Genomic DNA, 15,201 nt, shown 5'->3' on the forward strand with positions numbered 1-15,201 from the left:
CTACCACAACTTCCGATTAGGATAACATTCACGAGCAGTGGCATGGCAACATTACAAAAAAAGTTAGCGTCAGCCATTACTTGTCAACGAGTCGTGGCCGTGGTCTGACTTCCCACCGGTTACCATCTATACACACGCTAAACTCCTTTCCAACAATGAGTGCCAAATTGATTGAGTACAGGGACACCCTAGAACGCCAACTGAACGACAAAAGCAAACCATGGACCAGATATTTTGAGAAACTGGAAGAAAAGACCGGCGTAAGCAGGCTGTACATTTTTCTAGGTGAGCCTCGTTTTTTTTCTTATAGCGTTTATTTATATCCTTAGCGGGTTTTGACGTTTTTTTGTGTTGGCAGGTTTGGTTGGATTCACCGGTTTATATTTAGTGTTTGGATTCGGCGCTGAGTTGATATGCAACTCTATTGGTTTCGTGTACCCGGCTTACATGTCAATGAAGGCATTGGAGTCACCCCAAAAGGATGATGACACGAAGTGGCTGACATATTGGGTGGTGTACGCCTGCTTCTCTGTGGTAGAGTACTTTTCCGACTTCATTGTCGGTTGGTTCCCGCTCTACTGGCTGATGAAGGTAAGTGCATCCATATGTTACATATTAACAAAAAAAACTACTATTACTAGATTAAGGAAAAAAAAAACGCGGGAACATTTCGACGGTGTGTTCTGTTTTTGCGATATACAAAATTAACCTTGTGCTTTGGTGTGTGCAAATCGATTTTGGGTAGGATTAGTCAGATGTTCCTTTGAATAATCTACTTATGTCATTTTAAAACACTCATTAGAGCTCATTTGTATCGTTATTTAATTAAACAGTCATAAAAATGAATGAACCATTTTTTTTAAGAGCTATACAATGCCACAGACAAAGAAAGACTTAGTTCATGGTATCTCACTTTTTACCTTTGAGAAAGGTATTGTAAAGAATGAAAAGATCTCTCTCTCTCTCTCTCACTTTTATTCTAACCTATTATGTGTATGCACAGCTTTTATTCGGTTTTCCCTTTTTTATCTGCTGCCAGTCCAGTTAATTAGTTACCTACTTTTAATTCAATGTATAATTAGTAATGGTAATAAATAATTACCAATTAGTAATATTGCCTTATGTACTGTGCAAACCACATTAGTGTGGTTAAAGGTCATCAAATTTAATTAATAAACTACTAGCTCAGTCAAACATCAATGTATAACAAGCAATGTTCATGTGACTATCAGACTGTCCTAACTTAATCTTCTTAGTGCAAATTACTCTAAGTTACTTTAACACATAATAAGCAGTACAGAAAACTCAGGTAAATAAAGATTTTCCAAGGTAAGCAATAGGCGGCCTTGTTGCTTCAGAGCGATCTCTTCCAGGCAACCATTACACTAGACAGTAGTAGGTAAGGAATAGGCTTTAGTAGGTAGGTGGTGCAATTTACAACGGCTTTAACATAAAGTCGAATTTCTAGAAACCATTGTCATCCAGACACCCTTATCATTATCAGATACCTAGAAATATAATACTATTATCAGTATTGGGCATTTGAGATAGTGAAAGATATGTATTTTTGACACATTATGAAATGTCTTGATGACTAAGCCTATAGAATTTTATCTAACTCAATATTGAACTTGGTAATAGGTTTTTAATGTCATTGTCATTAGAAATGAGTACTTAGTAATATTTTAATAGCCTTTGTTCTTTTTTTATCTATTCAGTTATTAGATTGTTAAATTGTATAAGACGGAAGACAAAGCGTTGGTTGGCCTCCCACCAGGTGGACTGACAACATTGTGAGAGTTGCGGAAAACCGGTAGCGAGTTGTCGTTAATTGTGGCGTTCTAAGGGGGAGGCCTTTGTTCAGCAGTGGATGTCTTCCGGCTGGTGATGATGATGAAATTGTATAGGTTGATTCGCAAGATCAAGCATGAATGAATTGAACAAATATAATGACAAATGTCACCTTGTGAGTGCCATTCTAATAGGAGCCTCACAATATTTTATAAACAAGTACTTAATACTTATAACACAATTATCGCTTATAGCATTAATATTATATATTAATGATTCATTCTTGTGTGTGTGCATACATGCGTTTATTATATGTGTTTGGGGGTGAAGTCTAATCTAATATACCAACCTCCAACAATGTTTTAAGAGTCTGTCTACCTAGGTATTACTGTCATAAACATACAGTCCTGAGGACATAGTTTTTCATTTACTTAGATTTTTTTTGGATACGGAACCCTAAAAAAATATTTTTTAATCAGATATGCTGGGGTGTCTGAATTAAAAGTATTCCCTTGTAACTATTCTTCTGATTATTTAAAAATACCTTCTCTTAGTCTTAGTAATTGATATGATAGTGTAACATGTTGATGAAATTTCACTTTGAAAAATATTAGTAATCAATCAGTCAATCCGGTTTCATTTAATATGCCTACTTAATAATTTCAGTTTAATCTGGATCTATTTATGTACTCTCCATAAAGTTTTTATTTCGAAAAATAATTATTAGTTTAAACTTAGCTAAAAGTTGCTCTACCCGCAGTACAACCTTTTCATAACGCTGCTCAAACGACTTGATGAGTGCTTACTGAGAAAAGGTTGCATGTATTACGGTTAAGAAAAGAAATTTAAACACTGATTTTTATTAACTCAGAGACTACTATACATCCCCTTGCTATATTTAAGGCTGTATATTGTATTGTTAAGCTTATTGTACTGTTCACATAGCAACAGACAGCAGCAAGTACAGTCCAGTGAAATAGGGGACATACATAAATTACGAGAGTAGATTATGGCGATTGTTCAATTTGTTGGTGAGATGTCGTGAGTTTTGGCTCGATCCCCTTCACCCCCAGATATCACTTGAGCACCAGTTTGGTGAAATAACAAAAAACCGGCCAAGTACGAGTCGGACTCGCGCACCGAGGGTTCCATACAAATCTGTAGGTATTTATGAATATCCAGTCTAAATTTCAGAGTTCTAGGTCAACGAAAAATACCCTACAAATTTTGATTCCTTAAAACATTTATACGTTTTTTTTGGCCTAAACGGCCGTCTTTTTTTACGTTTTAGAAAATTAGAAATTAATTTTTTTCACAGTTTCAAGGGACTGCAGATTAGGTATATGGTTTTAATTTCAACTCGATATCTCCACGCGTTCCCGAGATAAGGGGTCTTGACTTGACTTGACAGACCGGCGGACGAACGGACGGGCAACAAAGTGATCCTACTTATAACCCTTAAAATGGCAAATAAAACTACGTAGTATAATAGTATAGACAAATACGAAAACGAAATATTATAGCTTTAAAGCGATCCTTTCTGGACAACCATTTGGGTATACGAGTATAATGAAGTTTTCTTTCCGGATTTTTCTATCTGGAATACGAGATACTCTACCTCCTTGTGGCATCCTCCATAATTTGACTTGACCGTACACACAAAACAACAGAGGCTACTGTACTGTCCGTCTCACGCAACTGCGGCGCTTTGTTAGCGTTTCCAGTGCAAGGTCGCGTGCGTTCATTGTTGCTACTTGCTACCTTAAGCCTTGTAATCTACCGCAGATAGCTGTTAATATATTCTAAGTAGGTACCGGCACGTGTATTTTACAGGATATGATAGGTACGTATTTATACAAACCAAACATCCCAACCATCTTTTTAGGGTTCCGGAGCCAAAATGGCAAAAACGGAATCCTTATAGTTTCGTCAAGTCCGTATGTCACAGGCATTTTACTCGAAAACTACATGATGTATATCAATGATATTAGTAACACTTACTGACTAACAAGGAAAACGTGTATTTTTTTTTAAATACCTGGATCCAATTGCATATCAAATTACAAGCAAATATTATTAGTGAATTTCAATACAAAATCACGCGTATTAGTTTGTAACTTGTTATGCAATTGGGCCCTGGTATTTTTTTTCACTGTTTTCTACTGCTTGTCTATTCTATTGCGTCGTATAGCTCTGCAGTAGTTTTATCTAGACAAATATCAGACGGACGACGCCAAGGACACTAAATTGTGACCACTTTACTTTTATTGACTAGGTATAACTATCTAGCATGCGTTTAGACAACGCGGTATGCATAGTTTAACTTTATAGATGGAATGAATTTTAGTTGTGGCATAATAGAATTGTCGTTGAAGTGGCAATGGGCAGGCCATATAGCACGGAGAACTGATGGCCGTTGGGGCCGAAAGGTTCTTGAGTGGAGACCGTGGATCGTCAAGCGCATCGTAGGATTTCCACCAACGAGACGAGATGGGTGCGGATGACCTGGTTAAAGCCGCGGGTTCACGGTGGATGCAAGCCGCTGCCAACCGAAGCAACTGGAGGTCTATGCGGGAGGCCTATGTCCAACAGTAGACGTCCTACGACTGAAATGAAATGATAATGATGATGATGATGATAATGTAGAATGCGGAAGAAACTAGGCACGAAAGATATCACTGTGGAAATATTGCGTAGGAATAATGACGACTGTCATGTCATAATTTTTATTGTAAAACGGTGTGATAATGATAATGGTACTTCCTATCGATCGAATACTACTACTGTGTCCGACTAAATAAGAAAGGTTGTCAAAAAGATGTTTATTTTTTCTAAATTTGTTTATAAATATGAAGGTTATTGCTGAATATAATTTTGATTCATATAATTGGAAACAAAGAGGTTAGTAGAAGTCACAGCGGACCGAACAAAGACAAAGAATTAGCTTAGCTATTCAAAGAGCGAACGCATCTTCGGAACCCTGTCTAAGGGGACTCCTATACACAATTCGTTTTAGTTTTTGTAATATTTTTTATATAGGTACATTAGTTAAAGATAGTTATAGTTTAATTGTCTGTTACTGTTTTATGTATTGCTCTTTGCAAATAAATGTTGCTCGAAAAGTTTAGAATTTATGTCAACGCTTAAATGCAGATCTTCACTAGGGTACGCTAAATGAGCAAAATTTCTAGTACTCAAAGAAATGCCAACTTGACTATCTGTTGCACTGCAAACAAATTTAACTTTTTCAGTTTGTACATCTATTTCAACGACTTTTCTTAAAATTTGACCATTTCTCTTTTCCAGTGCATCTTCGTGATATGGTGCTACATCCCGACCGAATACAATGGCTCGCTCATCATCTACCATCGTATCATCCGTCCGTACTACATGAAGCATCACGCCCAGATTGACGCAGCGGCAAGCGCAGGTAAAATTTTATGCTACAAATATATGTTTCACCGCTCTCAGTTGACTAGGTATGGCTAGGCTTCATTCATCAGTTTTTGGACTCTTTTGGACCACTCCAATCTACGCAACAATGATCGGATTTTTTAAGAAAATTTTAGCAGTCATTTCTCATTTGTCGATTTCCGATATGCATTTATAAATACAATACAATACACAGTGTACGTGTGCCGAAATATCACACGTTTTCCAGTAATTAATTAGAGAGCAAAAGTGGCAACGATGTGTTATATATACTTTTGTATTTGAAGAGCTAGGGAGACTCCTCCCTTATCTCAGGAAAAAATCTGTAACAGAACTTCAAGTACAGAGTTCTTACACAGAGTCTATGTGCTGGGGATAATACTAATACTTTGCATTTTTCACAAGTCTTATTATTGCTTGAAATATTGTCGAAATGTACACTTTGCTCTGCCCAAAATAAGCTGAAGCTGTATTTTCTATAACATCATCAAGGATGGTACATAAAAATGTGACCATCCATCACAAATTACTTCACTTCATAATAGGTCTTCAAATTTTTGCAGATCTGGATAAGCTTATGAAAGGCATCAATAAATCCATTGACAAAACTTTAAAGGCTGCCACCAAAAAACTTGACGACCTGCATAGAGACTAGACGTCAAGGTATTATCTATGTGGTTCGGCTTGCATGGCTAAGGGTCTTGTCTATGGTCTTTGCTTATTATATTTATTTCGTGCACTGTGTCATCAATGCTTTAGGAAACGAAGTATTTGCAATGTTATAGATATTTTTTTATGTAGGATCGGTTGGTTGGTATAGGTTCATTTAGAAATGGGATTTTGGGTAACTGTCTTGAGTGTTAAAGGCGTATTACATGTTTCTTTTTTGTCTAACGACTGTAACATGATTTTTAACGAATCAGGTTGCAGATTAATAAATGTGGTTGCCGTACCATAGTTCTGACGTTTCGAAAGAGGTCACCTTTGGGGAAGCAGAGATGGAGTTTGTCGAATGACAGACAACGTCAAATTTAGACATTATCAGCTAGTCAGACTGTTGCGTAGGCAGGCAGAACCTGTCTCTGTCCGATAGACAGTCTAGACTCTACACTAGATATTGAAACTCCATCTTTGATCTCGCTCAAAGAAGGTGGCTTTTAGCCTAGATAACTAGGCAACGTCGTACATTACATACAACCGGGCCAACAATATCCAATAAGTCCTTGGTAGCTCACTGACACTCCTGCAAAACTGTTTTTGATAGATGTGTTACTGAATGTTTTGTTTTTGTACTCATCAGTAGTCCCTTATTTATGTACAAATTATGGCTGCAAAAATTACCCGATTTTCTTTAGCCAATCCTCTTGTGTTAGAAGTTAGTCATAGCTCACATTATTGCTCCGCGTACAATCTTGATCAAGGAGCCCATTCATTCTTTTACAAGTAGACAGTTAGAGAGAATGAATGAAATTCACATTGCAGCTGCTCCCATAGCAAAACAGCAGATTTCAAGGACGTCAGAACAAGTCGAAAACGTCTCGGAATGGGTGAAAACGACCTCCCACAAGATAGAACGCTCAATGCAAAAACTCGCCGAGAAATAACCGAACTTTATAGCCTTAACAAGAATTAGTGCTTTGTCGTGCAAAGTATGTTTTTTGTTTTGTTTTTAACTTAGCTCGTACCATAGACAACACTTAGTGTTGTCAGTTTCAAAAATAGTCCCGCGTTTTTGTCTATGTCTATCTTGGAGAATTTTTGCAGCTGGCAATTTTGTAGCACCTTAATTACCCCTTTGCACTGTCATCCCTGTAAACTTGCGTGTGAGCAAGTATTTCCTTTTTATTAATAACACAAACGCTGGTTTTTAGGTAAAACGGATTAATGCTGTTTATATCAATCAAAATTTGACGGTAAGTGGAAGTAGTGTAGATGGAATAGCGTGGTTGCTTTTGTACATTTCAAATTATACTTGGTATCTGACAGGAAATATGTAATTGGGCTATGAAAAGTAAATAACATTAACAAATAACATTCATTATACTTGATACTTTCACCGTTCTTATATTATTAACAGACCTACTCTTCATTATAATCTGTTCGCCGACATTTTAAACATGAAACTACCATGAGACTAACTCATATTTAATGAAATAAAACCTGATATGTCACGTCTTAAATCGAGTTTAGCTAATTTGTAGCCCTTCTTCCCGAAGCAACGCAACTCGCCGGCTGCTGCAACGCGTACTGCGCGCCACCGGCTCTGCTCACACGACTACCCGACGATACTATAGTTTGGCTAATGAGAGCTGAGCTGAACCCAAACCCAGCTATTATTTGAGTGGCAAGGGCAACATTATTCAAATGTCATGGGCAAACAGACCAAAGAGTATAAGAAAACAGACACTTGAGCTTGTACTTTTATCTATTCTGTCTGTTTAGTACCTTCGTGTGTTAAAATAGAGTTTTTTGGAAATTTACTGCTGAAACATGGGCGAAACAATCAAAAGTGGTGTGCCACAGATTATTTTAACCATGATAAACAAATTCAAACAAAAACAAACAGAGAGGGTAGCCTTATTCAAACAGAAAAAAAGAGTGATTAGATGCGGTGACCGAATTTGTAGGTTAGTAGGCATGGCAAAATATTTTGATACTAATATCCCTTTCAGAACTGGTCAATACAATTGTGGTTCCTAAGATTCACTTTTTCTCAAAAATATTCGTTCGTATTAACCTTTTTATCAAAGTCGAAGTCAAAGTCAAAATCTTCTTCTTCTTCTTCTTCAACCTTGATCTACCCAATGCTGAGTAAAGGTCTCTTCCATTTTAGACCATTCTGTGCGGTCGTGAGTTTTCCGCATCCAGTCCTTCCCAGCCGCTCGCACCAAATCGTCCGTCCATCTTGCTGGCTGCCTCCCCACATTCATGAACCCCTTTCGTGGTCTCCACTCCAACAACTTTTTGCCCCATCTTCCATCGAACCTACGGCAAATATGGCCCGCCCACTTCCACTTCCTAGAGGATATGGTTTTAGCTATGTCAGTTAGTCCCGTTCTCTTACGTATTTCGGTGTTTCCGGACGTGGTCGCGTAGAGAAATCCCCAACATAGCTCTTTCCATAGCTCTTTGGGTGACTTGTAGTCGATGGACGAGCTGCCGAGTCAGCGTCCAAGTCTCGGCTCCATAAACCATTACGGGCAGTACGCACTGTTCGAATGTGCGGCGCTTGAGGTTTAAAGGCACTCGTTTGTCCCTGAACACGTCGGAAAGTTTGCCAAAATCCCCCCATCCCAACTGGATACGACGCTTTATCTCACGTTCCTGTCCGCTCCGATCCGATTAGATTAGATTAGAGAGATTAATGTTAAAAAAAACTACCACCGGTTCGGAAAAACCTCTGTTGAGAAGAATCCGGCAAGAAACTCAACGAGGTGTTCAACATATCGTTTAAAATAATTACTTATTCTCCAATAGGCATGCGATAGACAGTGAAGCATAAAGTAGGCACGATTCTTATGCCTAATCGTCACTTTTGTCGGCAGAGAAGCTTCTGTACTTGTATTATTACTTATTCTATGGTAATACCTGGTGATACCATCTTCATTTTTTTTTTTAAATTTGTCCCGGTTTTGCAGGTTCATCTTTCATTAGCCAGACTAATACCGGCGCACAACTACCCACATTTTCATCGTCATTTTTGTTATCACTGTCAAATGTAGGGTAGCATACAACACTAACAACATCCCACTGTAAAGATACGTTCACACCAAACGATGTCGCAGGTCGCAGCAATTTCATAATTAGCGAGAGTCGCTATTTTAACTGTCGGCGAATAGATAAAAAAAAACCTTCACTTCCATTTAAATAGATTAATATCTTATTATTACTATCCTAGACATGTTCAAAAAAACTTTCGGGTTAGATCTGATAATGGTTTTTATTTTGAACATCATTGCACTACTAGTATTTGTATGAAGCAAATTTTAGTTTACACTTATTATAAGCAGCTAAATTTGCTTAATATTCATCCAATTACACGTAATGTTCGGTTAATACTGCTAGATGATAATAAATGCTTTCACTAACATTTGAATCGACGCCTGACATCCTTGTTTTCTGCCAGATCTTTTTAATGCTTTTCTTTTAAACTAAACCTAATCTAAAATGCAGCTCCTAACATCAATTACAAATAAATTAACTTGCATTCTACTTATGACACATACCACGAGCATGATTAGTTGAGATGTAATCTAAGTGCATGAGTTTACAACGTCATACATGCTACGCTTCGTTATAAAAAGATAACAGCCGCAACTGTAGTAATTATCACATGCTTAATTAGTGGCCAATAAAGCTTCTAGGATAAAAAACTGTATTAACATAGTGTGCTAATTGTATTTTAACTTCGCTATACTTACCCAACGGCAATGCAATACATACTTATGAACAATATGTACAGTCAAGGGCAAAGGTATCGACACGGCCAAAGTTGCAAAAATATGTATACACGGCCCTAATGTTAAGTGCACAAAGTCGTGTATACATATTATTGTAACTTTGGTCGTGTCGATATCTTGGCCCTTGACTGTACTTATATACTTTTGTAAAATAAATCGGTCAGAGATGAGGGCTACTTGACAGGCGAAATACCGCTAGATGGCGTTACTATCGTAAGGTCGGTTTGACTTTGACGTTACAGTCTTGCTTGCAATTGGCTCATTATAACTAAATCAGGCAATGATGAATGATACTAACGCCATCTAGCGGTATTTCGCCTGTCAAGTAGCCCTCATTGCAAGTCATTCTGTATGATCACCTTAGTGTAGAGTTGTGGATAACGATCATTTTGAGGCTTAAAGACTCGAACTCTTAAGACTCCAAAGTCTTAAAGACTCAACTATATTTGAGAATTAAATTTGCTTATTTTGTGCGTATGGATGCAAAAAACCGTCTTTGCGGCCTTTGAGTCGTTAAGCCTTGAGAGTCTTTAGGGTTCGAGTCTTTAAGCCTTAAAATGAGCGTTTTTCACAACACTACCTTAGTGGCTAGCCTAAACTGCCTAGATCGAGACTGTACATCAAAATAATCCACCATTTTGATCTTCCAGAAACGGAATGAAGTTTTAATTAAAATGGAGTATTTGTCACCAAATAATTATAAAAAGTGTTATTTATTACCTTAAAAACGTCTTCTACAGTCAATTTGCTATTAGAATTGGTTATAAACAAAAACTGGTGACAGGCACATTAAATGTATCCATTTCACAGCTGACTGTCAATTTCTATTAGTTTTATACAAGGCGAATATGGCATTGTGATCAAAACCAACTCAGTTAATTATAGGTTGTCTCTCTGGTCTTTTGTGTTCTTTTGTTTTAGTTAAAAATAATAATGTGAATATTTAACGTAAATACGGCAATAAACGACTTGAATACATTTACTGAGTTGTGTATGGTTGAGTCCAGTCATGTACTCATAATCACCCTGTACATTATACTTTATGGACAATAAAGTAAGACAATTAAGTATTAAATGCCTTCAAATTTGGAAGTCAAACTAAATGTGTTATTTTCTGTTCACAGTTGTGGATGCAGTCCGGAAAAACAACTAAGCCCCCGGTCATTTATGCAAATATGGGAGCAAAAAGTACAAATATAATGCACCCGCTTTTATTGTAAGCTTCGCAGCACAATCGCAGGCCATTAAAACAAAAAAAAAGCAATGTACAGTAGCAATGTACATGGTACAAACCTCTTGCCAATTTTGCCAAAAATTGACAGGAGCCATTTAAAAAAAAGTCGGCAGTTGACGTCTACGGCTTCGTAGGGCATGGACAAATAAAAAACTTGTTGATAAAAAAATGTTTAAAAATCGAATTGACGTAGAGTGAATTCGGAAAATGTTGCCATTTCTTTGAAACACTATGTTTAAAAATATCACGTATACAGATTCTGTGTACTGAATTTCATAAATAAAAAAAAAACATAGGAATGGCAATTATTTCTCGGACTGACCTGTTAACCTGACTCTGATTGATAAAACTTCTTTTTTTTAAGGAAACCGTGTATTATAATTGTAGTTAAGATTTTTTTATCATGGCATCTTTTTTATCTTTTACTTTAGCTATAATATATTAAATTCTTAGTTGAATCTTTACGAAAGATCTTGGGAATGAAATTTCAATATACTAAGTAAAAGCGTTTAGTAATTTTGCCCCTACTTCTAGATCTCTTAGTGAAATGAATTTTCTGTTACCTAGTTTTTTCAAGTATTTGCTCAAGGAATGTTATCCTAGTTCCCTGTTTAGTTTTGGTTAAAGTATACGTTTTTAGGTTACGTAGTTTCCCTCGCAAAAAGACTAAGTGTTACCACATGAATCAAAGACAATTTTTTTACATTTTACCACGAAATTTCGATCAAGCATTTAAACTTTTGCTGATTGTTAAATCAATACTAGTTTGAGGTTAGAATAGTACAGATTTGCCATCGATGTTATACATTTTGACAGTTTTCCACGTTTGCTTGTTATGCAAACCATGTTAGTGTGCCTTCGTTGATTTGGCTGTCAATGTAATTTTACTGTATTCACCCAAGGAATTGTTATCCTGTCATTTTTCACGTAATAAAAACGAGTTCATTTTATAATTCATGTTTCATTTTTCTCCACCCAATAATAGTTTGTAAGTCTGTTTGTTACCTCATTATGTCTAAACCACTGAACTGATTTAAATGAAATTCGGTAAACAGATAGTTTGAGTCCTGGGGAAGAACATAGGAGAAGGACATAGGATATTTTTTTATCTCGGGCGTTACTTTGCAGAGGTCTCTTACTAGAAAAAAAACTTCTAAGTTCATGAACAGATGGACATGGAGTATAGACAATGGAAATATACAGAAGTTTTTTTTGAGGTTGAGTCGCCTAAGGGCCAAAGACACTAGATCCTTTCTTTTGTTTACTTGTTTCAACCTCTATAGGTTAATCAGGGTATGATTTAAAAGCGATAGACTAAGCACTATTTATTAATATCTAGCAAATCTTAACATAGTTTCTATGAGGCGGTAGCGCTGGCTTTCTCGGCTTCCTTCTGTTGAGCTAACTCCTCAGCCTGGCGGTTCCGCCACGCCGTCATGTATGAACGGGGGTGGATGGGGAAGAATCCAGAGAGACCTAGAATAATGTTTCCATATAGCATAACCAAAACAAAACACTGCCTAGCCTACCAAGTCATTGAGAAGATTTGGCGTCTGTGTTGTTCAGTAAAGTGAGGGCTTAATTCCCACTATTGCATTATTTTTTGGGTTCTATACATCGAGTCAGTAAAAACGGAAGTAAAATTATTATAAATAGGTAAGTACTCATCAGGTCTGCTACCCCTTGGAGCAGAGAAAACATGAAACTTCAAGTCCATAAGTACAATCAAAAATACAGTAATTAAAAAACCACTTGAGTGTGTCAAACAAGCCCAAGATATGGTTCCGTTGCCATAACAAAAAAATAAAGTATTTTATTTCTAAAGATTATGTATTGTGTATGGAATATTTATTTTTTACAGTTTTAACACAAAACAGATTTGAATAATAATAGTTGTTTGGATTAACTCATCTCATCATTCAGATAGTTGGGGGTTCCGATGATACAGCTTCGGATAATCGAGATTTTACTATATTATTGTAACACAAGAGATCAGAGATGCATTGCTTATTGTGTATATTGATAGAGTGATCTTACCTAATAATTCACCAACTGGAGGAGTGACATGAGCTCCTTTGCCGAGCCAATATTTTAATCTTTCCAAATTGAGAGCAACTAATTTCTCGTTGAAAGCATTGGGCATAGGATCAAATGAGCCCAATTGCTCGATGACAGGCTGTGTGGTGGTTCTCTTGCGCTTTAAAAGTAAATAAAAAAAAAACTTAAAACGATGCAATGAGGTCTAGAAAAGCTAGAAAGGCGTATAATTAGCCCAATTGTACACAAATACCCAGGCATTGTTTTATAACTTTTAATAAAACTGAATGTTTATTATAGACACTTACGTGAGTTACTGAGATATGAAAGAAAGGCCTATTCGTGCATCCATGTCGGACTAAACGTATCGATTTTGCAGCTTTAGCGAAATATCTACCTGTTCCGCTAGCTGGAGGCAGCGGCATTTTGAAATAACAAAGAAATATCTGTGTAAAGCAAATTATAACCTCAAATTATTGCACGGGACGGGATTGACATTGACGTTTCAACCATTTTCTTTTCATTTAGTTCGTTCAAATACTTCTCTATGCTTTAATCTGTACCTTAAACCTAAGGAATAGAGTTTACTTTGATAGAATAATTTATCCGAAAAAAAATCAAGTTAACGATGGTTAGTAAAGAACGTGAAAATTATTTAAGATTTCTTGAAAACTACTGAAAGTAATGATTAAATCAGTCACGGACTTTAATAAACAAACGTCTTGTTTATAATAATGATGGTGTCTGTGAATTAAGTCGAGAACTACGCTAACATTGGCTAACATCCATTCTTTTAGCCCATTAATGACGTTATGGAGCGTTATGAACAGTAGAAAACCAAAAATACCAGTAACATGTAGGTACCTAAAATACTTAACTAGAAGTAGGTTTCAATTAATAAGCGAGTGGATTACCATTGATTTCTGAATTAAAAATTCCAGGAGAAAAGCCGAACATTCCACAATCATAATTAAAAAAATATATTAGGATGTATGTACGTATAGGTGTATGTAGTGTGTCTCTATGTATATACTTGTTTTCTCTGTACTGTTTACTGTATTGGTGTGCAATAAAGAGTTATTGTATTGTATTGTATTGTATTGTACGTCTAAAAAGCCGTGGTGGCCTAGTGGTTTGACTTTATTATCGCCTCTCAAGCAGGGTCGTGGGTTCAAACCCTGGCTCGCACCTCTGAGTTTTCGAAATTCATGTGCGGAATTTCATTTGAAATTTACCACGAGCTTTGCGGTGAAGGAAAACATCGTGAGGAAATCTGCACAAATCTGCGAAGCAATTCAATGGTGTGTGTGAAGTTCCCGGTCCGCACTGGGCCCGCGTGGGAACTATGGCCCAAGCCCTCTTGTTCTGAGAGGAGGCCTGTGCCCAGCGGTGGGACGTAGGTATATAGGCTGGGATGATGATGTATGTACGTACATACATTGTACACTATAGGTTATAGGTACTAACAATTAAGTATACCTAGATCTGACTATAGATGTGAAGCTGGTTACTGAAATTTGTAGCGCTATAGCGGCTTAAAACGACTTATTATCATTTCCAGTGATAACTATATTATAGCGGCTGGAAACGGCTGCTTAGTTCCGGTCAGGAACAGTGAATCGGTCGGGTACACTGACTCGCGCCTAAAGCTAACATAGTTACAACATACATAGAACAGGCAGCGATTGAATGTGACCATTGAAGGCCGATTCGATTTATGGATGGGGATTTAGGGAAATTCTAATTTGTTTAGCGAAGTACCCCCTACGAGCTAAACCGTTGGCGTAAAAAATCTGAAAAAATACATAATATAATAGTACTTAAAATGAAATAAAATAATTTCTTTACTCATCCGTAACCGGTCACGCGGGTGAGCAAATAAATTATTTTAGTTCATTGATGACCTCCGCAAAGTAACACCTGATTCAATAGATTATAATAGTACTTAGTTAATGTACAAAAATTATTTTCTTACCGCGAGTGTTGCAGGGAAACGGTGGATGCAAGCAGTGGCGGCGCAGAACCTAAATTTTACGAGGCCCTATGATGGCAGACCACACATTAGATGACGGATTTTTAAATGTGCAAAAAAACAAAAACCATTCAAGCCGCGAGGCCCCTTAGACCGCGAGGCTGTGGGCAGTGGTCCACATCGCCGGGTAAAACTTTTTCCCGGCCCGGATAATACCGACATGGAAATACCCACCCTGTTTTTCGTGTACACGCCCATAGAAACTGACATGAGCT

At 37.0% G+C, this 15,201-nt stretch overlaps 2 protein-coding genes across 5 annotated transcripts; one reads left to right on the top strand and one right to left on the bottom strand.

The window, feature by feature from the left end:
- Positions 1–72: 72 nt before the first annotated feature.
- LOC141440324 (receptor expression-enhancing protein 5-like) lies at positions 73–11,270 on the top strand. Of its 4 annotated transcripts, XR_012452688.1 has the most exons (6): positions 73–285; positions 359–591; positions 5,098–5,221; positions 5,787–5,886; positions 7,095–7,136; positions 10,808–10,889. XR_012452688.1 is itself a non-coding variant. In XM_074104829.1 (5 exons), exons 1-4 carry the CDS (start codon positions 156–158, stop codon positions 5,876–5,878), a joined length of 579 nt encoding a protein of 192 aa, XP_073960930.1. In that variant the 5' UTR covers positions 73–155; the 3' UTR covers positions 5,879–5,886; positions 10,808–11,224. The 4 variants fall into 4 exon arrangements, 3 of the variants coding, with proteins under 3 accessions (XP_073960930.1, XP_073960932.1, XP_073960931.1); XM_074104829.1 differs by lacking the exon at positions 7,095–7,136 and having other exon boundaries at positions 10,808–11,224; XM_074104831.1 differs by lacking the exon at positions 5,787–5,886 and having other exon boundaries at positions 10,808–10,898.
- Positions 11,271–12,229: 959 nt separating this feature from the next.
- On the bottom strand, positions 12,230–13,458 carry mRpS16 (mitochondrial ribosomal protein S16). Its single transcript, XM_074104832.1, has 3 exons — positions 13,263–13,458; positions 12,955–13,114; positions 12,230–12,393 (listed from the first exon to the last, which is right to left on the bottom strand). The coding sequence occupies exons 1-3, from the start codon at positions 13,377–13,379 to the stop codon at positions 12,275–12,277; spliced, it is 396 nt and encodes a 131-aa protein (XP_073960933.1). The 5' UTR covers positions 13,380–13,458; the 3' UTR covers positions 12,230–12,274.
- Between the last annotated feature and the right edge of the window lie 1,743 nt (positions 13,459–15,201).

The sequence above is a fragment of the Choristoneura fumiferana genome, chromosome 22 (assembly GCF_025370935.1).
Source record: "Choristoneura fumiferana chromosome 22, NRCan_CFum_1, whole genome shotgun sequence".
Lineage (NCBI taxonomy): Eukaryota > Metazoa > Arthropoda > Insecta > Lepidoptera > Tortricidae > Choristoneura > Choristoneura fumiferana.